Source organism: Camelus bactrianus, chromosome 15, assembly GCF_048773025.1.
Source record: "Camelus bactrianus isolate YW-2024 breed Bactrian camel chromosome 15, ASM4877302v1, whole genome shotgun sequence".
Taxonomy (NCBI): Eukaryota; Metazoa; Chordata; class Mammalia; order Artiodactyla; family Camelidae; genus Camelus; species Camelus bactrianus.
Window position 1 is genome coordinate 24837402 of NC_133553.1, and position 24745 is coordinate 24862146.

Below are 24745 nucleotides of genomic sequence, written 5' to 3' on the forward strand. Positions count from 1 at the left end.
GGGTCTATCTCTCAGAGCATGTAGGAAGTGAAGGGAACTAGCAAGATCATCCAACTTAACACATTCCGCGGCATTTGGAGCTGTGGTGGGGAAAACAGGCTCCCTAGCTCATTTCACACTTCCTCTATACATTTCAAAAAACAAGGTGTGACTCTGCAGCTGGATTTTAAAAAGCTCTTCAGAAGACTAAATGCCAGGTATTCTGGAAACTCCCTGCCTTAAAGGAGCTTTCTGTTTCCTGGTGTCTGTCTGCTGTGGGGAATCCCAGACTACTCAGTGAAAGCAAGGGCTTTAAGCTTCTTGAAGGATGTTTCCTGCTCATTAAGGCTCTGCATGTGATTGAGCTGCTGGCCTTTGCCATTCTGAGTGTAGGCATGTTGGGAGCTTGTCTGTGCTCTGCAAAACCCAAGGAAATTTGCCAAAGAGGAAGAAGGAAAGAAGGAACTTGGCATCCACTGTGTGCCCGTGTGCCTTCCTCCCCGCAGCCGCCCTAAAGTAAGAGCTATTGTCTCCATCTGACAAATGAGAGAATCCAAGCTCCGAGGAGTTATCTTGTCCCGAGACCACACGGCTTCTCCAACAGTGCACCCCATCTGCTCTGAGATATCAGAGGTCGTGGCCCCTCTCCAGCAGGCCCTCTGGCCACCACCTCCTTGCTGCAGATTGCCCCAGGTTTGTTTTTTTTGGCTCCCTCATTATGAGTTCCACAGGATGATGCTAAGTCTAGTTATGCAGCCTTAATTGGTTTAGTTACAACAAGATAATTCCTTTTTTCTTCTCTTGGAGGCCTTTCTGTTTAAAGACATTTTAGCTGGAAGATGCTAATTATCAATGAGGGGAAAGTGACACCTGATGAGTTCATTTTCCATCTCGGTCCTTGGTTTCTCCTTTGAACTCCCTCTACCCGGCCCTCTTTCCCACTTCATCACTTGTCCCCTACCATCATAAAAGAGAGCTCGGCCCCGGCCGTGCGGCAGAGCTTCCTTCCTCACTTGCCAGGGAGTCGTCCTCTCTGCAGCTGTCTCGCAGGCATGGACGCCCTGCGTGAGACCTTCCTCAGCCTGGAAGATGGCTTGGGCTCCTCCGACAGCGCCAGCCTGCTGTCCTCCTGGGATTGGAAAGACCGGGTGGGACCCTTCGAGCTGAACCAGGCCTCTCCCACCCAGAGCCTCTCCCCAGCTCCATCGCTGGAGTCCTGCTCTTCCTCTCCGGGTCCAGCGGTGGCCGGGCTGTCCTGTGGGCGTGGAGGAGCCAGCAGTGGGGGCAGCCAGGACTGCAGCGGCCTTGGGACCGGTGGCCTGGTGGAGGTAGACTACAATATGTTAGCTTTCCAGCCTGCTTATCTGCAGGGCGCTGGTGGCCCCAAGGCCCAGAGGGGCACCAAGGTCAGGATGTCGGTCCAGCGGAGACGGAAGGCCAGCGAGAGGGAGAAGCTCCGGATGAGGACCTTGGCAGATGCCCTGCACACCCTCCGGAATTACCTGCCGCCCGTCTACAGCCAGAGGGGCCAGCCGCTCACCAAGATCCAGACGCTGAAGTACACCATCAAGTACATCGGAGAACTCACAGATCTTCTCAACAGCGGCCGAGAGCCTCGGCCCCAGAGCGCCTGAGCTCGGCCCAGGGACCCCACCTCTCCGGCCCCCTGGGCAGGGATGGATGAGCCTTAAAGACCTGGACTGGCTCACGGAACAGCAGCACATAGTGATTTTTATATAGTAAGCGTGGTGACCTTGCTGTCTGAAAAGCTCTAAGGGAATTCCCACTGGACCTGTTAGAACCACCAGAACATTTACCTGCCAGACAAGCAGGCACTTCTGCTTCCAGTTTCCCCACCATTTCTCAAGAGACTTGCCCTTTGCTAAGAGACAGATGGCTTTGTCCTTTTCTGTCTGTTCAAGGTATTTCCAAGGGTCAGTGAATTCAAGTGCATTTTTTCAATAGTGTAAAATTGTCACAATGATTCTTCTTTGGCCATTTTGGTGTGGGGAGCTTTCTCTCTGTTGCTAACTAAACCTGGGCTTTGTGCAGGATCCAGGGTGACACCTGGATTCTTATTTAGAAAGATTAGGGTTGAGTAAAGAGCTATAGCGCTCCTGTTCTATTTTGTCTGTGTGCTTGCGTGTGTGTGTGTGTGTGTGTGTGTGTGTTTGACTAAACTCAGACCTTTACTTTGGCAGGGACTAAAATTACTTAAATGCAGAAGAAATTAGTGTCATGGTGAATAGGAAGTCACAGGCAGACAGGTTACATTAAGACAGCCCCTCCTGTCTTCAGGGAAGGGGAAGGAGGCTGAAAACACTGGGGGCCAGAGGATGGGGGGTTGCGAGGAGGAGGAAGGGGAGGGAGACCCAGCAGCACAGCCTGAACAGGCCCGGACAGAGCCGGGGGGGGGGGGGGGGCGCTCCCTGGGCCAGGCCAGGTATGAGTACAACCTCATTGAATTCCTTCACTTACTCATCTCTCAAATGAAGAGATTGGCTCAGAAAGAATAGGAAGCTAGTTTGATTCTAGAGATAAAGGAAAAGGGTCAGGATTAGAACTCAAGTCTACTCTAACTCCTTTAGAGATATTTATTTCTTTATCCACAGCCTGTCCCCCTCCTACCCTCCCCCAAATCACCTCCTGTGAACCCACAACGCGCTCTTCACTGTGCTTCATCTTAGGGTTGGCGATGCAGCACCTTCAGCTTGACTAATTTGATGGCTCAGGACATCAAAATGCGGACTTTGAATTAAGGAGTTTCTAAAAAACTAGTGGGTTTTTTTTTTAAGTCTGAATTTTTCTCCTAGTGGTTATTAAACATTTGCATTTGTTTTTCAGTGAATTGTCTGTTCATGTCTCCTGTCATTTTTTTTTTTCCTATTGGTGATTTTTCTTCTTTTGAATAACAAATTACAAAGGCAGGAGATGTGTCCACAATTTAATGTATTATTTCTCCACTTTTTTACTTTGCTGATACAAACATATACAAATAAATATATGCATATATTTTTAGATACTTTTAAAGAATACCTTTAATTCTGCAAATTGCTTTCGTTTTTTGACTTAGCAATATATAGTAAAAGTCCTTCCAGTTTTACAAGAATAAATCCATGATATAAGTACCATTATTATCTTGATTTTATAGTTGAGGAGATTGAAGCACAGACTTGCCCTAAGAAGTCACACATGTGAAAAATATTTGGAAAGCAGAGGTTTGAACAATGTTTCATAGCACAGGTGTGCTATGCTACACATGATCTGTTTAATGAATCACCTTTGAATCATATATATTTTGTTTTCATTACAAAGAAATACTGTAACAAACATCCCAGACAACTAGCTTTATCCACGGATAGTTTCATTAGCTGAAAGTTTCCCATAAATGGGATTTCTGGATCAGAGTTGTGGGCACATTTTAAATTTAAATAAATACTGTTAGATGGCTTTTATAAAAATTTGTTGTTATTTACGTTCTCCTAACATTTCATGACAGAATGAGCTGTTCCATGATGACACTGGATTTTCTCAATCTTCTGAAATTTTTAATGGATTAAAACATGTTTATACTGTTCTTGTGATAATTTTAATTGCCCTATGTTCTATTCGAGATGGCTCATCTTTTTAAATTTTATGTGACTATTATTCACTTTGATTCCTTTTCTATAACAGGCCAGTTTATACTCTTTGCCACTTTTTTTATTGGGTTCTTTATGTTCTTGTTAATAAACTGGGAGAGTTCTTTGTACATTATATGTATTGAAAATATTTCCTTCCAGTCTATCATTTTGTTATAATCTTTGTTTATGGTTTCTTATATTTATGATTTTGATTCTGATATCTTTTGCTCTTTGAAGTGCTTCATTTTTTTTCTTATGGCTTGTGTGTTTCTTCCTTTTGCTTAACTTTTCCCAGTTCCAAGGCTATTCAAATGTTCTGATTTAAAAAAAATATTTTAATAGTTATTTATAGATGGATCTTTAATTTACCTGCAAATTTATTTTTGTCTATAGTGCAAAGAAGGAATCTAACTTTATTTCTGATTATTGTTTTTATAAATGCAGAATAAGTATAAACTTGTCATTGGGGGTGATGGGTGGCGGTGGGGCACAATTGTTACAATGTCATCCTGTGTATACAAATTTTCATCAACTTTTCATATATTTGCTGCTGATGTTTCAGAGAAGAATCTAGAATATTTTGAACAGTATCAAGATTTTCTTCAAGGGACTCTACCCTGTGCATGCACAGCTGTTCATGTGAGGGTGTATGTGTGTGCACGTGTGTGCACGTGTACATGTGTTTGTTCCTGTGTGTGTGTGTGTGTGTGTGGTGTTTCATGTACTGAGGGTGAAGGATTAGAGAGGACTGTAATATGGGAAAGGGGGTTTTCAGCCTTTGATCAGTGTTTATATTGACTTATTTTCCTTGCCATTTTTAAAAAGAGTGGAACCCAAATGCCCTTGGCTTTTGATTTTTTTCCAGCTCAAGCATTAAGAATGGTTTATCAAGAGCTTGGGTAATTTTGGTTGCCTTGGGGACCAAATGCTGTGGATGGATTGGGAAGTCCTGTCGTCATTTTCAAAAAATTCTGGAAAGCCACAGACCCAACTACTAGTTGGGCTTGCCTTCAGGACTCCTAAGGTACTTGCTGGAGGGGAGGCATCTGGAGAGCCTGGAGAAGGTGACAGCTTCCTAGGAGTAAGCCTCTGGTCCAGGGCCTTGTCTTACCGACACCACCTGCAGCCCCGGGTGGGCCCTGTCCAGGAAAGGCAGCTGCCCATCAGCACCTGACTCCTGCAGCAACGCCCAGGGAAGCTGCCTCCCTGATGGGGAGGCTAGCTGGAACAGGTCCCAGATTCCCTCCAGGGAGCATTTAAAAGCTGTTGCCTCGGGCGTAGCTCAGGATTAAGAATAATTTATTTCTGGTGCTTGGAGAGGGAACCACAATTCATGGATTTCCTCTATGTTGTAGCCAGAATTTTCACATTTGCTATTTCATGTAATCCTCCTAACAGGCCCAGGAGGTGGGAACTATTAGTTTCATTTTGAGGACAAGGAAACAAAGGTTTAGGACAACTAAATGGGGCAGAGCTGCACGATGAGCCGGTGGCCCATGGTTGACTAGTTAGCTACTGAAGTAGGAGTCAGCTCTTAACTCCAAAGCTTGGGCCTGTCCTTTGGAATCATGCTGCCTGCTCCTCCAGCTGCTCAGAGGACACTGCGTGCCCTGGGCTGGGCAGTCAGAGAGGTTTCTCAGCCAGTGCTCACTCCCAGGTTTCTCAGCCTCGTCCCTGCTTCCCCATCTCTGGGACCCTCATTGTCTTTTACCTTCTGAAGCATTTCTTGAAGGGGCTATTCTTCTCATCCTCTAAAAGATGCCCCTTTGAACTTCTGCCTCCACCCCAAACGTGTCCTCAGAAATTCCTTTCACTTCCCTGCTGGCGCCTAGGGTCCTTCTTAATCCACAGAGAAACCTGACTGACTTCTTCTGCTCATTTGTGTTCAATAAAATGTTCCACAATTCACACCGGGCTGAGGTTTCTTTGTTCTTCTTGTAGTTTCTGCTGCGTTAGCTCATCGGGAGAGTGGCCAGGGCAGGATGGGGGGAGTCTGTGCAAATTGACAAGTTGACAGTATTGCCTTGACTTTTAAGATTTTTTTTTTTAAAAGATAGCAAAAGAAGAGGCACATGTAAATGAGCGCTGGTGCTGTTGTTCTGACCTCGCATTCCAGTAGCTTCGTATGTTCTGTGATGACTCTGAGGCATCCTTTGATTCCGTACACGCTCCAGGCTGCAGGAAGGAGCCTGGACCTGAGCCTGGACCTGGGCCTTGACCCTGGCGGGCTCGGCCCTGGGCTGGCTTGACAGCCACCAGAGCTTGGCATCCACCTTCTGTCCTCCTGCGGGGAACCCAAGATAACATCTGCTTTGCAAATAAAATACCAAAAACTAAGCAGTGCCTCTTAGAAGGACCTGATCTGAATATTTTGGTTCCAGAAAGTCCCTTGAACCCTGAGGAGGAAGGAAGCAAAGAACCTGAGAAGCCTGGAGAAAAAAGACAATTCCTTGTTCATCTCTGGGGTTTGGGACTCTCGACCCTCCTTTCCTCAGCAGATTCTCCCATTAAGTTCTTTTCAGCTGAACACTATTGATTTCTGTTTCTCTTCATTAAGTGGGGTGACTGGCAGGGCTGGATGTCAGGGGCGTTGGAGGAGAGACGAAAGTCCAGAAGGCGCTGCCGTGAGCGATTCCCAGCCGGGGCAGCAGCAGTTGTGGGTTCATTAGCTGAGGGGTCAGGCTCGGGGTCAAAGGCTCTATCTCTTTTTTCTCCTTTACTCTTAACACTAGGAGGAGATAGCGAATATTAGCCCACTTTGCAAATAAAGAAGCTCAGAGAGGCCAAGTCACCTTGCCCAAGGTCACACAATTGGCATGGGGCCCAGGATTCCACCCACAGCTGCCTGACTCATTCTTTTCACAGTACGAAGCTCCATGTGCCGGAAATGAGCAGGGAACAAAACAAATCGCAGGGAAGTCTGCGTGCGAGCCATTTCCACTAGTCTGCGCTCTCGTTTGAAAAGATTTGCATTTGCGTGTGCACTGTGCAAACATCGTACTAGGATGGACAGAGATCAGGGCATATTTTGAGTTGTGAGAACTTTCCAGGTCTCCTTCCACACCACACGGTATAGAACATGACTATTCTTTTTCTCTCTCTCATAGGATGGAATTTGAGAAAAGTAAGGGAGTTTTGCAACAATCTTGGCACATTTGTATGCCTCCAAAGGTATCATAAATCACACTTCAGAAGTACGTGTTCCCAGGGATTACAGTTTTCACAACTTTTCCTTCGGTTTCTTTTAGGTGCAAAATTACCAAACAAAAAATGATGATGATGATGATGATAATAATAATAATAACAATAGCAATAAAAACTAATATTCATTGTGTGCCTGCTCTGGGTAAGGCACTGTTCTGAGATCTTTATATGAAATCACTATTTTAACCTCTATGAAGTAAGAAATAACTACTTTACAACCTTATGAAATAAGAACTAAAGTTACCCCCATTTTATAGATGAGAAAACTGAGGCACAGAGAGGGGAAATTTCACACAACTTGGCAGTAGCAGACCCAAGAATTGAACCCTCACAGGTGTGTACCACACCAAACCCTTACTACTATATCACGGGTATCTTTGTATCGAGTTAGTGATCACAAAGCATTTTACATACATCATCGTATTTAATTCTAACCTGTAACTCATTATACGTGAAGTTGAATGGGGATTATTATGTCCAGTTTACAGATGAGGGATTTAAGGTTCGTAAGGACAAAATACCATAATTATTAATAAATGACAGAGCTGGCACCAGAATCCAAAATTTAAAACTCCCAGTCTGATTCTTTCTGGCTAAATTCTTCTGTCTCCTGAGGAAATCTAAAGTCTACTTCCAAGGGCATCTTCATGAAGGCAGAACAGCAAAATGTGCTCTATGGTTTATTTCTTCAAGGCGGGCTTTGCATGGAACCTTCTGGAATTTTTGGATCTAATCTGTGTACACACAAAACAATCCACGCCTGCATGTAGGGAAGGGTGATGAAAACCTAAACCCTTGAACAGAATTTTATTCCCCTTCATAACTCGAGATTTGCACCCCCCGGAGACTACTATCATTCTTTTTACTGCACATTTAATTACTTCCTAGCAGGGAAAGCAGGTGACATTTAAGTAATTTAAGTTCCAGGATTCTAACACACATCAAAAGGTCTGATGTATTCTGGGACAACTGAGAATCGGGTCGTGGGCTGAGGACCCTGGCACTGAGACGGAGAGGCTACGTGCAATGAAGGTGGGAGCTGCGAGACCAGAAATGAGGGCCAGTGAAGGAGACCGGAGTCAGATTTCAGCATCAGCCCTTCCATGGCGCTGGATTACGGGATGCAGAGGTGAGATGCTCACAGCCCAGCGAGGGAGGAGGACAAGGAAAGAGATGAAAGGACCCGATGCTCCTTGCACAACTCAGAGAAGGCGTCACACTGGAGGAAGCTCTTGAAGTTGTCCTCTAGGGAGCCCAGGGCTTGCTGAACAGAGGAAACAGTGTATGCAAAAGCCCAGAGATCTGAAAGAACACAAGGGTTTGGGGATCAGAAGGGGGCTGGTTTGGTTGAGATGGACAGGAAAGCAGGCATGGGAGGCTGAGGGCTTGCACATCCTTCAAGCTGTGGGGAAGCCGACTCTCACACAGAGGCTAACTCAGACTGCTATCATTTTATTTACTGAAGTATAGTCAGTTTATAATGTGTCATTTTCTGGTGTACAGCATAATGTTTCAATCATACATACACATACATATATGCATTTTCATATTCTTTTTCATTATAGGTTGCTGCAAGATATTGAATATCGTTCCCTCTGTTGTACAGAAGAAACTTGTTTATCTATTTTACATACAGTAGTTAATATTTGCAAGTCTTGAACTCCCAATTTATCCCTTCCCACCCCCTTTCCCCCTGGTAACCATAAGCTTGTTTACTATGGCTGTGAGTCTGTTTCTGTTTTGTAGATCATCATTCTGAGTGAAGTAACCAGAAAGAGAAAGAAAAATACCACATGATACCATTCATATGTGGAATCTACAAACAGAAAAAAGAAGACACTAATGAACTTGTCTACAAAACAGGTGGTTATTTATCTGTGTCCTGGTCAAAGCACCCGGAGTAGAACACAGCACACTTGTAAGGCGCAAGTAACAGAGGAGCTCTGTCTGATGGGGCACCTGGCTTTGTAGGTAGGCTGGCACTGAACTTGAGCCTAGGAGGGTAGGTGGCATCTTGATGGGGCACAGGGGCAGTTCCAGAGAGAAAGAAGAGCAAAAACAGGTACGAAGGAAGGGACCAGTGGGAGGCCCCGGATGAGGGTCCGTGGGCTGAGACAGAGGTCTGTTAGAAGAGTGAGTTTGGGTACAGACTAGCTACGCTAAAGGGTGGGACTTAGGAAACACCTTTATTTTTTTTGTTTGACTTATCCTATCAGAGTATGTGAAGATGATGAGTTATTCACTGAACAAGAATTGCTGAGCTGACGGCATGTTTCTTAGCCTGTGTTGGGTTTCTGAGAGAGAGACAGGATCCCAGGCCTTTGGAAGTTTCCATGCTAGTGGTGGAGGAATAAGATCCGATGATTGTGAAAACAGCTCTTTTGCCCTTTCCTGTTTGCCCATTTCTGTCCCCTCCAACCTTGAAAGAACCGAATTATAGGAATGAGGTCACTAGGCAATTTAAATAACTCCTGACTTATGCTTTCTTGAATGCACACTATGCCTTGCCTAAAGTGTTGATTCGTTTCCTGTATTAAAAGAAGTAAGAATGAATGAAGAATTAAGCAGTTAAAGAATGACTAGCTGTCTACCCACTCCCACACCCCCCTTAGCAATCCTGCAGGCAGGACACGTGGGCAAGACAACACCTGAAGAGAGAGTCAGCCTGCACGCAATGGGGAGTGATGCAGAACTCAGCCTCCTGCCTCAGAGACTCGCTGAGATTCTTTCCCCCTTTTTCCCTTTAAAAACTGTCATGGCTGAGCTGACTCTTTGGAGTTGGTCTCGGGACAGAAGTCCACCTTCTCCCAGATGGCCAGCGTTTCTAATTAAGACTCCTTTCCTTTCTATTGACGCTTGGTTCTCGATGATTAGCTTTTGAGTGGTGAGTACCCGGACCTGAGTTTGGGAACAACCGATTAGAGAGGACTGTGGCTTAGGCAGTGATTCTGCCAGAAACCATGGGTTGGTGGGATGTTCTCTAGGATTTGAAGTGCTGAAGGGAGGAGTTTAGGGGTTACAAAATGAGGAAGAGCTGAGGCTGGATGGATGGGAAAGATGCAGAGGGCAGAGCATCCCAGGGGAACTGGAGAGGAGGGTGAATGAGGGGCTGGAGAAGTCGTGAGAAGGGAAAGGTGAGCCCGCTTTGGAAAGCTCTGGAAAAGCCAGCGCAAAAGACATTTCCCAGTTCTGATCAGTCTGCCATGCTGTTGCTCCTGAATGTTCACTTCCGTGCATCACTGTCAATAGCAGACTGCTCACCCCTGCCTCCACATCCTAACACTCCCAGCAGGGCTGTGTGGTAGACGCCATTAGCCCATTTTACAGATGAAAAAACAGGGCCTATGGCAGTAAAGGGCTAACTGGTTCCAGAGTTTCCCCCAGCCCCCTCTGCAGCCCTCCCCTGATACAGGTAAAGAACCTGAAAGTAGGAAGCAGAGAATGATGATCACAAGGGAGCAATGACTGCTCAGGGAGGCTTCTGAAGATGGTAGTACCCACGATTAACTCTTAAAGATGATCAACTCCAGGAATGGTGGGGAGAGCAGATTTATTTCTCCACTTACAGCTGATTTAAGGAAATGGAAATTTTGATCTTTACATTTTCTTGTTTGGGGGATGAACTTTTCAAAAATCCCAAGGGGTTAAATAGATACACAAAACTGAACAAAATGCTCCGGTCACTTCTCTGGGGTCTCTGGTTCTTGCAAAAGAGGTCCTTTCAGTCCATCCTGCTCTGGTGTTCCCCGGCCCACCCCTCCCTGCAGCAGGTGAGCGCCCGACGTGTTCCCAGAGTGGGCTTTTAACGCTGTTAACAAGGCTGGAGGCACCAAAGGGGGCCCCTGGGGGACTGGAGGAACCAGGAGGCTCAATCATAAAGGGCTCTAGTTAAAAGGAGAAAGAGGTGCCAGAGAAACGTTAGGGCTTGTTTTCTGCTTGTTTGGGTGTGTGTATTTTAAAGACCAGGAAGGAACAACAATTTCCATAACTGAGCCCGGGCTACATCCAACAACTCTGAGGACCTTTATAGAGCAGTGTGTCTTTGCGGAAGCAGGAACCGGAGGCAGATGCTACTTCCTGCACTTTTGGGATCACCTGCCCATCCTGTGAACAGGGATTTTTTTCTGAAACTATTACCGAAGGCAAGTTCATGTACCCTCCATACCACGAAGCCAAACAAACTGAAACATCAAAGTTCGGAGCAGAGAAAAATTTATTGCAAGGCTGAGCAAGGAGGGCGGGGTGGCTCGCATCCAAGAAAACCCTGAACTCCCCAAAGGGTTTCAGCAAAGCATATTTAAAGTTCAAGTAAGGGCAGGGGGCTGTCACAGGGTAAGTGATCAGCTCGTGCACAATTTTCTGATTGGCTGATGTGGAGGGAACAGGGTGGTCAACACTATCAACCCCTGGGCGCCAGAAGGTCTGGGGGCTACGTGCTCTTGATCATCAAGTAGTTAATGTTTTACCTTTGGTGGTGGTTTTAAGCATCTAGAAAAAGTCAGTAAATATTCATGAGATTCTATTCTCTGGGCTCTTCAGAGAGGAGCTGCCGCAGGGGACATGGGGGAGGGATCTGACCCTACCAGGCTCGCAGTGAAGGGCGAAGGCAGACTGTTCCACGGCGGGGAGGCCCTGTGGCTGGAAAACAAGGAATCCATTTAGAAAAATTAATTTCCGGACAAGCAAGCAATCCTGCAGACCTGGTCCTGGACTACAAAGAGGGAAGAGCAGAGTGGATGGGACATTCAGTGAAGCTTGTATGTGTGTGTGTGCGCGCGCGCGCTCCTGAGGCACGAAGGCCACGTGGCTTCCTAACAGCCAGGCTGGGCTCGGAACCAGCTGGGTACCAAGGCAGAGGAACAGCTCTGTGGCTCTAATTTCATGGCCTGAGAAACTGAGACAGTGAGAGGCCTGGTGGTTTAGTGAAAAATGCTCCATCTTGCAGTTACTTAGCAATGTCTCCAAAGTCACAGGGTCCAAAGTTCTGGGGAAGTTTCTTACCTGCAAAATGGGGGAACAAAGCTTATTCACGGGCCTGGCGTGAAGACTGAGTGGGACAGCTGCATTAAGTTCCATGCACAGTGTGACTGAATGCTGGTGTCCTTTCCCTTCAGTTCAAGAGCTCTGGTAAATTAATAGCACAGGGAAGGCACAGCATCATCAATGATATCAAAAGTGGGTTCTCTGAAAATCAGCCTCTGGTAAAACCAGAAACAAAAACACAGACGAGGCAGAAATGAACTATCAGAGGATTAAAAAAATAGGACATTAAAAGCTAAGCAAATACTACATAAAACTTTAATACAGCTGAAAATTTAGAGCAAGCAGACCAATATCCAAGGAAAATACTCCTTACCAAAAGTCACTCAAGGAAAAAAAGTCCAAAATCCAAGTAGTTCCGTCATCACTGGAGAAATGCATTCAATAATTAAAACTGTCTACAGCAGGAGCCGGTGATTTTACACGTAAATTCTTCCCAACACGTAAGGAACATACCATTTCAATCTTCTATACCCTCTCCCAGAAAATAGAAAGAGAAGTAGCTTACCAGGGGCTGAGAACTACTGCCACCTGCCCGGTGTTCACTCACCCTTTTTTCTGTACTAACACAACCTCAATTTTAGTGGCAGTGGCAATAAATAAACCTAAGTCTCTCAGCTTCCCTTAGAGCGAGGGATGGTTATGTGAACTAGTTCTGGCCAATGACACAAAAGTAGGAAAATCTGGGTGGGGCTTCCAAATTCACTATATAATGGCAAAGCCTAATACATAGAGCACGAAAGGGAATAACAGAGTAATCAAAAAGTATAGAGTAATTCCACAAGCAGATTCAAGAATTTAAAATAAAATCTAGCACATACTCCCCCAAAGCTTCCATCCCCTCTGTCCTGGAGGGAAGTGAGAGAAGCTTCTGGAAGGGGGATTCCACACCAGCAGTAACAGAGAAGAGTCTCCCCTACCCCCATCAGACTTTAAGTTTTCCCAATTTTCTTATCTATAAAGTAGGAATCATAGCACCTAACATTGTACTTACTACCATGATTGAGAAATCCTGTTCGATGCAGGTAGCCAATTCCTTGTGAGACTAAATGCTGGCAGGGATTGGCATTCAGCAATGACCAAAAAACAAAGTTGAAAAGGCCTCTAAAAGAGCTTCAGAGACAATGTTGGTGAGACGCTAGCTGTTAAAGTTCATACTGGATGTCCAGAGAGTCCGACCCTTCTGAATTTGTAGTCCAGGTCATCCAGGAAGATCTTCCTGGTTCCATCTTCCAGCCCTTGTTTTGCTCCCCTCCCGCCTATCCTGCCCGTGATGTGCTAGGCAAGCTGATGACACCTTACCCCACTGAAAGATGGTTCTACTGCTCTGGGAAGTAGAGGGCTGGGGCCTCTGTTCCTACCCTGCCCATGCTGGGACCAGGTATATCATAAATACTTCCAGCAGAGCAAAACCAGAGGAAGCTCTGGTGCTTATCCAAATAGCTCACCCTCCTACGCTGTGGAGCTCAGCTTCTCCTCTTAACCATGTGAGAAAATAAGGGCCAAGTCACTTTCTCAATTCTTCTGTTTGCCAAATATAGGACAATAAAGTTGAGGTTCTATAAGTAAGAATAAAAGGGAATGTGACCATTGGGTAGACAACAATCATTCTCAGCCTCCTGGGAAGTTGTTTCTTTTTCTTTTCTCTGGAATGGTGGTCTAGTGACAGAGGGGCGGCCGCATTTGGCCCATGGAAGTATTGAGAATGACTTTTGCCTATTTTCTCATCTTCTGAATGGAGAAGCTGAGACCCCCAATGTGGGACAGTCATGTTTCGTTGGGGGCTGTCTTTGGAAAGTGGAACAGATGCATCTGAGAGAGCCAGATCCCCTTGGAGAAGAGACTTCAATTAAGAAGAAGCATCACCAGTAGGTGCTTTCCAGACACAGGCTTTTATATGTCTGCTTCTGCTGGTGCCACCATTACTGGCCCCAACTGAGCCTCCCTGGGCCAGGCTGTTCGGCCAGAAGTCCCTAGAGAAGCCAGTGCAACCTCTAGTCTTAAGTCAGGTGCTTCATGTCCCTGCTGGAAAAGCCTTTGGTGACATCTCACTGCAGCGTGTCCGTCTATTTAGTTCCTGCCGAGTCCCATTCAACTCTTATATTCCACTGTCCTCATTCTGCTCTAAACTATTTTTTTTCCATTTCTTAAAAGCATCAAGTTTATTTTCAGCTCAGGACCTTTTCCCTAATTACTTTTGTCTGGCAACATTTTTTTCCTTAGATCAACAAGCAGAGCTTAAATGTCACTTTCCCCCTTGCAGCCTTCCCCTTCAGCTCTGCCATAACTACGGTACCCTAGCTTGTACTGCTCATGATAATAAATGCTCCCTGAAGCTAGCTTATGTATCTTAGTCAGTAAACAAGTTCAGTACATTATTTATTACCATATCCCCAGTACTTGGCACATAGATGCTACGATGGTTAACTTTATGCATCGTCTCGGCCGTGGTGCCCAGATGTGTGGTTAAAAATTATTCTGGATGTTTCTGTGAGGATATTGTTAGACAAAAATTAACATTTAAATTGGTAAACTTTGAGTAAAGCACATTGCTCTCCATAATGTGGATGAGCCTCATCTAATCAGTTGAAGGTCTGAATTGGCTTCCTGGGCAAGAGGGACTTCTGCCCACAGATGGCCTTATGACTTGAACTGAAGCATCAGCTCTTTCCTGGACCTCCAGCCTGATGATCCTCCCTGCAGATTTTGGACTTGCCAGCCTCTGAATCACAGGAGCCAATTCCTTAAAATAAATTCCTCTCTCCCTCTCTCTCTCTCTCTCTCTCTCTCTCTCTCCATATATATCCTACTGGTTCTGTTTTTCTGGAGAACCATGACTAATACAGGTGCTCAGTAATTTGTCAGATGATTGAATGTGGCCCAGCACTGATGGAGGCCCTGGCAGCAGCAACCCCTGACCCTCCCTCAACATGAAGTTACACAGGATATCTGATCTCCCCTCTGTGCCTTTGTCCAGGTACTTCTGTGTCTGAGGATCGAATGCAGAGCATTTCCAAACCACCACTGGAAGCAGCAAGGGGTCATGTGACAGTGTATTTTTGTAAAAATACAGTTTGAGTGCTTGTCTATTTCACTTTACTGTATTTTTCTACTCACTATTATTGTGCAGACACCCCAACCTCCAGACCCACCTTGAGGGGCTCCAGGCCAGGGCTCAGCTGATCTTCCTTCATATCAGGTACTTAGTAAATCTTCGGCAGAAGACCAAGTTTAGCTCAATTCCTGTACCTTTAGCAAGATGTAAATCATTCTTAATTTTTAAATATGACCGAGTATGTGGTTTACGACATGTGCAAGCAAAGACGGAAAGGAAGAGATCTCACTGAAAGGCTCTTTCCAGTGACCAGACGGAGCTTCATCATGCTGTTCAAAAATGCTTGAAAGCTACATATGCACACATGTGTACATTAGAAGCTGTAAGTCTAGACTCTTCAGAAACCCATCACACAAATAAGAGTATGGTTTTGGAGAGGTGTCGTTGACTTCTGGGTAAAAAGATGCTTAGTTTGTGTTTGAAGTGGCTGAGATGATGGCTCTGGAAGAGAGGTTCTCTTGGGTGGGATAAGCCAGCACATCTTCCTGTAGATAAATAGGGGGTGAAACATGCATATAATTCCAAGGAAATTCTTCTCAAACTATTCTAGTCTTTGGCTGAGTTTCTAGTGCCTGCTTGTTTATTTTTTAAAGTATCCCTTTGGGGAAATTGCTTCAATGGACCATAGCTTCTGGATTTTCCTTTTTCAGAAAACAAGTATTTCTTCTATAAAAGATGGTTCCACACCCTTCTTGTTCAGATCTCTGAAGTCTAGATTCTTATAAAAAGTCAGATCCTTCCTTGAAACTTCTTTTATACCAAAATAAGATAGGAGATAACAGGAATGTATGATGTCCTATCTTAGGCAATAATCACATATTTGTAACAGTTTTCCACTTGATATCTATTCCAGTTTCTCAGGGAAGAGAAACATCTGTGTTAGATCACTCAGATGATTTGATAGGCCAACTGTCTCTCTTCAGCTTTGTGGAACCAAATCTGGTTAGAGTGACATATTGCCGAAGTGGCTCACCGAATCTTTCTTTGCCAGGAATGCACTTTCTTGCACAAAGCAGGTCTGATGTGGGCACCTTGGCATCACATATTACCACACTACAGTGGAAACAAAGCTGCAAGAATTTAAAGGCATTTGTTGGTAAAGTTGGCCAGGATCATAAGCACCATCCTGGCAAGGCAGCAATTCCAATGAAATTTATTGGGTCTTACCACATAAAGGCTGCCAGTCTAATACTGCTCTGTAGAATGGACTCATTAACTTGGACAATATTAGCTAAATAAATCAAGGTGAAGAGGCTAAATGAAATTCCAAAAGATTAAAGAATTCAACTTTTGGGTCTAATGATTTTAAAATTTTGGAAGACAATGATACCAATTTTATATAAAGACTATTTAGTTTAATATGCAAATGCTCGTAGGGGTACTCCCCAAATATAGGTTATTCTAGATAGAAGACTTTATGGCCTAGACACGGACCTATCATGAGTGATCTGGAGTCAAGAAAATTGTAAGTTAAAATAAAACGACAGTTCAAAGTCTATCTCATGGTTTGTAATGACAGTGGCTTTTTAGATGGGGTCATTCGTTAAAGAAAGCGCCACAGCTATTTTGAATTAAGACTTGCTCATTCATTCTGGCTTCTCTCTTGTCCTATAAGTTTGACCTACAACTGGACAAATCTAACTCTTAAATTAATTTTATTCACCTGGCCTTCAATCTATCCACTGGCATACTGAATAAGTCTAGTTGAGCAAATATGAAAACTGTCATAAATTAAAAGCCCACTCACATCTCCCAATGCTGTACTTTCTTCCTTCATGAAGATAAACATTTTTACTTCAAATAGCCTCAGGTGGGAAGGAAACTTTAGGAAAGTTACATTCACAAGGTGACAGGCAGTTTCCTGCGAATCTTCAGCATTTGTATGGCTTATTTAAAAAAAAAAAGTTTGCGGCAGGGAGAAGAGAGACCTTATTATATAAGACCAGTGCTAGAAGGCATCAATTAATGTTTATAACTAAAGTCCAGATCTCCATCCAAAGAGTACAGTCTTAAATGTTTCTATTTGTCTGAAGTTCTCACAAAACAAACTTCGCTACCCAGATATTGGATTCTTTGCATGCTCCGGGAACAGAGTAATAGCAGTATCTTAGTTCTTCAGAGGAAATGGATTTGTAGGGTTAACTTTATGTATTGTCTTAATGCCAGACTAGGAATTTTGCTGATCTTAAATATTGACGAGGCAAGATAAATAAAAGGCTGTTGAAACAGTACAAGAATAGCGAAATTTATTGAGAGGAGGGAGAGTAATTTAATTCCAGGTAAATAAAATGTTCACTTTGGAGCCTCCTAGCCGTCAAAGCAGGGAATAAAAGTCATGGAAGACAAAATTCACAACATAAAATGTTTATGGCATTAAGTGCTGAAAAGAATTGATCTTAGAAGGGCCAGTTCATTTTATTGCTCGATCTTCAAACGCAGTTTCCTAGAAGATGACAAGATGTGATGATCTCACATTGATTCTCAACATGAGCCAAGGACATGATGGAATTTGCTCTCAGAAAAGTCACCATAGGGAATGAGTTCAGTTGGCTGAATTCCTAACTTCTAGGCAGAAACATCTTTATTAATTAATTTCCTAGGTATTTGAAATAGTCAGCACAGATTCTTTGTGATGAGCCTCACTTTTCAGGTCTGTATCCAAATGCCACCTCCTCAGGGAGTGTAACTGTCACACCCCACATGGGACTCACCAGTTAGTTACTACAAGCCTTCAGTCTCCTTAAAGCAATCAGTGATGCCTGTGTTTGTTTTTCCCAAATGAAAATAGGCCCTGAGGGCAGAAGCTCTGTTTTGTTCACGGCTTTATTCCTGGTATATGACAATACTTAGTACACACTCCATGCCCAAAGAGTTTGAGTGAATTTTTACTTCTAATGTACCTTATACTGAAAGTTAGTCTCTCTTAGGACTGGACTCAAAAAGGAACATCTCATATTTCATATTATTTGCCACCTTCTAAGTCAGGAAAAGAAACCAAATATTTCAAATTGAATTTTGAAATCAGAGGACACTTTGTCTAGATTTTTCAGGTTTTACCTACAATTTCATTTTTTTTATAATCATCTTTTTACTGCTTTCCCAACTTGACTAATGACTCATTAAGACACAGTTAATATCACTGTTCAGACTTTTTATCACTTGGATGTACCATAACTTCCTTTTTCTTAGAGGTTGCAGTGTAAAAAAAATCAGTCGGTCTCTGGAATATTCTTCCCCTCTCTCTGGAATATTATCTTTTTTTTTTTTTTTTAACAATATAACATTTTTTATTAATTTATAATCATTTTACAATGTTGTGTCAAATTCCAGCGTAGAGCACATTTTTTCAGTTATACGTGAAACATATATATATTCATTGTCACATTTTTTTCTCTGTGAGCTACTATAAGATCTTTTGTATATTTCCCTGTGCTATACAGCATAATCTTGTTTATCTATTTTACAATTTTGAAATCCTGTCTGTCCCTTTCACCCTCCGCCCCCTTGGCAACCACAAGTTTGTATTCTATGTCAATGAGTCTGTTTCTGTTTTGTATTTATGCTTTGTTTGTTTGTTTGGTTTTTTTTAGATTCCACATATGAGTGATCTCATATGGTATTTTTCTTTCTCTTTCTGGCTTACTTCACTTAGAATGACATTCTCCAGGAGCATCTATGTTGCTGCAAATGGCATTATGTTGTCAGTTTTTATGGCTGAGTAGTATTCCATTGTATAGATATACCACTTCTTCTTTATCCAGTCATCCGTTAATGAACATTTGGGCTGTCTCTCTGGAATATTATCTGTCTCACCATGGAGTATTATTTATTTCAATCCATATGTGTATATATATTTACATTGATAGGTACCGAGATGACCACATTTGCATGTGAGTCTGAATAAATTTTATTTCCTTACAACACGTTTCTAGGGCCAAGAATATAAACTATTCACATTCTTGAATCACATTGTATCCTGGAAAGATGATGACAATTTTCATCACCAGCAGCAATATTGACAGCACCTGTTTTACTGCACCTTTGCCAACATAGACTCCACTTTGCCAAGTATTTTAACTTTATAGGTAAGAAATTGTAACTTACTTTTAATCCGTATTTCCAATTTCTAGTGGTAAACATTTTTATATATAGAATATTTATATTTTTGTTAAATTACATGTATCCTTTACCCACCTTTTTATTTGATATCAGTGAGTCATTCACTCATAAGAGCTGTTCATTTTAAGAATACTTCTCTTCTGTGATTTGTTGTAATATTCAGTTTTACTTTTGTTAAGCCTTGGTTTCCTAACAGGTAAAACCGGAATAATTCTTGCCTGCCTCTTATGGTGGTTGAAGGACAAATGAGAAAACAGGCATAAGTAAGAGTGATAGGAAGAGTTACAAAAGGTCCAGCTGATTGTTTTTGTATTGCTGTTGCCATCAGATGAATTCTCTTTCCATACTACCAAGAAGAACTTACCTTTGGACAACTCTGTGGTCAGGGCAACACGACCAAGTCCTGGCTCAACCCTGGGTGTGGGTTTCTCTTCTTTGGTCCATAATGAAATGTGACTGTATGCACATTTCAGTCTAAGAAACATACAACAGTATCTCTTGAGAAAGGATACAACTCTCCTTGAATCATCAGGCATTATTAGCTACAAAGCTTATAATGGAGTTCCTTCACCTCCAGCCCCCATTCTGCTGCTTTTCACAAAACTCCAGATGGGGAGAAAAAGGAGGTGGAATATCAAAATCTTTTACTTACATAGAAGCAGAACTCAAAATAAAAGCTTTCTGAAGCAATCTCTGTTCTGTTTTGGTCTCCCCCTCCCCTGCACACCATCCTGCTGGTACACAGGATCAGGTCTGAAGCAAAGAACGTGGTCCTCACAAGTCAGGATGTGATTTCCAAACTATGTCAGGGAAGACAGTTGTGAATAGAGCATCATTCTCATTGAAAACAGGCAAGATACAGGCTTGCGGTAAAAAAATAAAATGAAAGTCATACCTTTCTGCTGGTTCTTTAAGTGTTCACACTGAACATAAATGTCGTACCTGTTCTGGTAACAACTGCAGATTGGCGACATTTGTCTTGTAAAGCAAATTCGGATGGACACTGGCCTGGTACTCCTTCCAGCTTCATTGCAGTAACTACCATATAGCCATTGGATGTGCAGTCTTGCAGACATTTAAATAGGTGAAGAGACTCCTTTGGAAGTCCAGACACTTGTCTCTGCCGTGTGTGGCCTCCACGGTCGTTCCATGACACTTCCCGCATGCTCCAGAGTCAGGAAGCCCCCATCTGCATGTGTGGAAGCAAAGACAAGGGGGCAGTGAGCCTCTGAATATCACGCTTAGCCCTACCGTGCCCAGGTGACAAGAGAAACCTCACCATTACCTGCAACAGGGGTCCCATGTCTCAAAGCCGAAGCTCCTAGAAGAATTAATCTGTGATCAGAGACTGCGTAAATGCTACCGCTAAGTCTGTACTTCAATGCTTTCCCCTCTCTCTGCTTTAAGAGGTGGTGAGAGAAGTTTACCAAGCAGTATGAGACAGAGGAGCTGGGGGGTGGGAGACATTGAGAAGAGACTAATACTCTGACTCCTATTGTCAAAAAGCCCAGAACCCTGAGGTCCCGTGGCCTCTCTCAGCTGCAGACCGACAGGATCCAGGGAGACTCGCTCACCTCACAGCAAGACACAAAGCCACAGTAGCAAGAAGCCCAGCCTGGCTTCTCAGCCTTTATTTTCCTCAGACAAGCTCTGCCTTCTGCTTGGCCTGTCAGCAAGAAACTGTCCTTGGTGGGGCCAGCAATCACCAGGCGAATCCATTTCAGTGGCCCTTGCTCCCTTCCCAGCTATGAGGCAGGGTCTGGGACAGATGTCCTGCAAGGAGGCCCCCACCATCTGCTGATTCCTTCCCAAGGTTCCCCTTTCCAGCTCAGCCAGAATGTTCCACAAACACTCCAGGAGACAGACGCCCCCTAGTAGGGCTGCCAGAGAAAACACAGGATGCCCTGTTAGATGAGAATTTCAGACAATCTGGGAAATATTGCAATTATCTGCAATATTTAGGACACACATAGTGTAAAAAAATGATCCATAGTTTATCTGAAATTCCAATTTCATACAACATTCTGTATGTGTATTTGCTAAACTTGGTGCCCCTATTTCAAGGTCTCGGTTTTGCTGAGCAGGAAAGGAAAGCTAGGATGAGGAAGACTATATATTTTTCCAAATTAAAAAAAAAAAATCTGCCACTTTTGGTCAGATGTGTAAATTACATGGGTAGCCGAGAAAGGCCTGTGAGATGTTTGGCCCAAACTAGGCGAATGAACAGGGAACGAAGGAATTCCTCACGGCAGGACTAGGTCCTGGGTCAAGACCCTTTTAATGAAGAAACCTACTCACTATTTAGCAGGGATTGTGTTAGGGACCAGGGATGTGGCAGTGAACAAAATAGTTCATCTCTTACTCGTGTGGTTGGCGTCCCACTCCCCTGGTAACCTAGCTCCCAGGCCGTCATGTGAGATCGGAAACTGGCCCCTGTGCACGGAGGGCAGGGAGAGACCAAAGAAGGGGGCGGACCTCTCCAGATTGGTAGGTGGCAGGTTGAATAAACAAGGGAACTTACATACCACACTTGTCTTGGGTAGTTGCAAGATGAGTAGGTCCCCGCCCCCTGGAAGATTAAATGTTTATACAGAGGGCTTGGGTTAAGTCATGCACACCATCCAGATGGTCTCAGCCACACAGTGCTCTCTCAAGGCTGTGTTCTTGGAAATGATCCCACTGTGGGATCCGTGGGCAGGATGTACATTCCAAGGTCAGGGAGGGGGTAAGGATACTCCGAGTGCCCTAAGGGCGGGGTGAATGCCCATCTGGGGAGAATTGGGGGAGAGCTGGAGCCATTCAGGATGAATGTGTAAACCTGATCCAAAAAACTGTGGGTGCCGTCCCGACCGATGTCATTTCCAGGGGTAGGAGGAAGCTCTACTTTGGACTCTCTGCTTTCTCAGTGATCATCACAGGAGTCGTGAAAGTGACTCCTGGTCTTGACACTCAGCAGTCGTGTGACCCTGGGCAACTCTTCTGAACGGAGGGTTTTTTTAATCTGTAAAATATGGATTTACTGCATCATAATGTTCCCATGTAAAAAGCACCTGGCACATTATGGACACACCCTCAAGAAAACGTGTAACAAACACCTTTCTCTCCTTGCACCTCCAACTCCTACTTGGAAAAATAAAGATTCCCCGTGTGCGTGTGTGTGTGTGTGTGTGAGAGAGAGAGAGTGTGTGAAGAAAGAGAGAACTCTTGAGAGTAAAATAAGTGATCATTTCTCAGTATTTTAGCAATTATTTCACTATTTTGCCCAATGAATTTTTACATTAAAAAATGCCCAAGAGTAGCAAAATTAAATTTTCTGGGCAGTTAAGTAAAAGAAGGACATAGATCTTCATACTTTCTGTGCACATGGAAAGTCTGCTGGAAGTAAATACAACAGAATGGTGAGGTGAGGATTTTTGCGCGAAGAATTGGGCTATTTAAAATTTTGGATGCTGTCGTTTCGTGCAGATGCAATGTTAGGAGCCGGCCACAGTGGGGAGCCTGAGCCCCTCCGATGGCTTTTAGGAGGCGCCGCAGAGATGCCGGTGAACAACTTCAGCGCAGAGTGAGACCGGGACCATCTTAATTCCTGGAAGGCTCCTCACTGAAATAAAACCGCCGTAAGCCCTCCTTTATAACATTCGCTGGTCCCATTTAGCGAGGGCGAAGTGCTGAAGTGAGGCTGGGACTGAGAAAGGCATTCTCGGGTCTGAAGGGTGTGGCTCCCACGCATCTCTAGGAACCAAAGTGAAGGGCAGAGTCCCACGGCAGACGCAAGTGCCCCCCCCCCCCCCAAGGTCAGGAGCGGGAGGCTCCAGGAGATTCAGGGAGGAGAAGGAGCGAGGTGAGACTGGGTACCTGGCTAAACAGGGATGCTGCAGACCGGCCCTGGGCCCTGGGCCCTGGGGAGGAATGGTAGGGGAAACCGTCTGTTTCCACCCTGTGGCCTGGAGAGAGCCACGAGACTTCAGTGGGCCTACAGGATGTCACGGAGGCCCGGATGCATCCAGGTTTGCCCCCAGAGAGCGTCTATCAGGGAGGGGCCCTAATTACAAAAGGAAGTGGGGGATGGGGAAGAAAGAGGCAACAACCCGGACTGGAGGCTCCCATGTTAGTCGAATGACCTAGAAGGACCTGTCAGGTGCTCTAAGATATGCTCCCCGCCTCCTCCCCACCAACAGAGAGACTCACATCAGGCATCTGTCACCCTAGAGCATCACCACCCTTTGGTGGGAACCAGAGGAGCTGTGACCACTGACAGAGGACCACAGCCATAGCCAGTTCAGCAAAAACAGACAGAAAACCCTAAAGAACCCCACCCCAATCCCCCCACCCCAACACACATGAAATGCTTGTGTTTTCCTTTCTCTCCTCCCTGCCCCAATACGTGGGAGGTCTTCCTCCTAGAGAAGAGCATTCTCTCCACTCCCAGGCGGCTCCACTTTTGGGTCCCTTCAGCCTCAAGCCCAACCAGGACCTGGGGAAATAAAAGCTGCACATTGGCCATTGGGTGATGACCTGTTTGCAGGTTTATTTCAAACTCCCTGGCTTTTAACAAATAAAACTACCTGACAGGTCCTGCAGAGTGTATGTGTATGATGTGTGTGTGTGTGTGTGTGTTTGTATGTGTGTAGGGGGTGTGTGTATGTGTTGTGCGTTGCGTGTGTGTGTATAATTCACAGAGGCGCATCACCCTGTTAGAGGAGAGAACAGAGCACCACCTCCAGTCACCTCCGTAAGGGTGGGGGGAACACTGGAGTCCCAAGAGGGAAGCGATTAACCCAGGATTAACCAGTGGCCCAGCAGCCAGGGAGGACTAGGAAATAGATTTGTGAATGTGCTTTTGAGCACCATCTAGGGCTCGGTGCTCTACCTGGTGGACAGGTGGAATGGGTTTTCTGAGGACCCTCTACTCAAGGGCATAAACAGCCTTCAGTCACTGTCCCCACCTGGAATATAGCCAACTCCCCCTTCCCACGTCCTGGGCAGATTTCACAGGCTCTGGCTATTTCCTTTCATTCGGACTAGTCCAGTCCAGTTCATGAGGGCGACCTCATATGTAATTGCCCATTTTAGGCCATTGTCATGCTTGAGGGGCGTGGCGTGGGGAGTGGGGCACGGTCTCCCCCCTCTTTCTCTTCCTCTGCTTCTCCTGCCACCAAGTCTAGTCTTTAACCCGGTAGAGTGTTGGGGCAGGGAGGGGGCAAGGGGGCAGTGATGTGCTGCTAAACGTTTAACAACCAGCTCCCTAGAAAACATTTGTAATGTTCACAGATTTCCAGGGGGTACATTTCCCTCCATGGCTGATTTCAGCTACTGATGTGGAGTGACTGGCTGTGGAATTGGGAACAGATGTGCCATAGCAACTGTCCCACGCTGCTGTGAGCTGGAGGAAGGATGGGGGGGCTGGTCTTTACCTGAGTGGGCACGGATACAGTCCTCTCCCTGCCCACTGCCACCCTGCTGCTCTGGCTTATACTGATGGCTCTGGTGTTCCCTAGGGGCTGGGTTTTTAATGGGACCCCAGGCTCCCCACTGCTCAGTCCTTGCACATGGGAGACCTAACTCTTCCCTCCTCAGCTCCTGACCAGCACCAGTCCAGGGCCTCTTGCTGACAGGGTCCCTGGGCCAGGTGGGCAGCCCTCCCATGTGGGATACCTACAAGATG

General features: G+C 44.9%; 1 protein-coding gene across 1 annotated transcript; it reads left to right on the forward strand.

The window, feature by feature from the left end:
* The first annotated feature begins 1031 nt into the window (after window positions 1-1031).
* Window positions 1032-1613, forward strand: MSGN1 (mesogenin 1). Its single transcript, XM_010947356.2, has one exon. It carries the CDS (start codon window positions 1032-1034, stop codon window positions 1611-1613), a length of 582 nt encoding a protein of 193 aa, XP_010945658.1.
* The last annotated feature ends 23132 nt before the right edge of the window (window positions 1614-24745 follow it).

Excerpts from the sequence above, each read along its gene's own strand:
- MSGN1 (XM_010947356.2), top strand. The coding sequence starts at position 1,032 with ATGGACGCCCTGCGTGAGACCTTCCTCAGCCTGGAAGATGGCTTGGGC.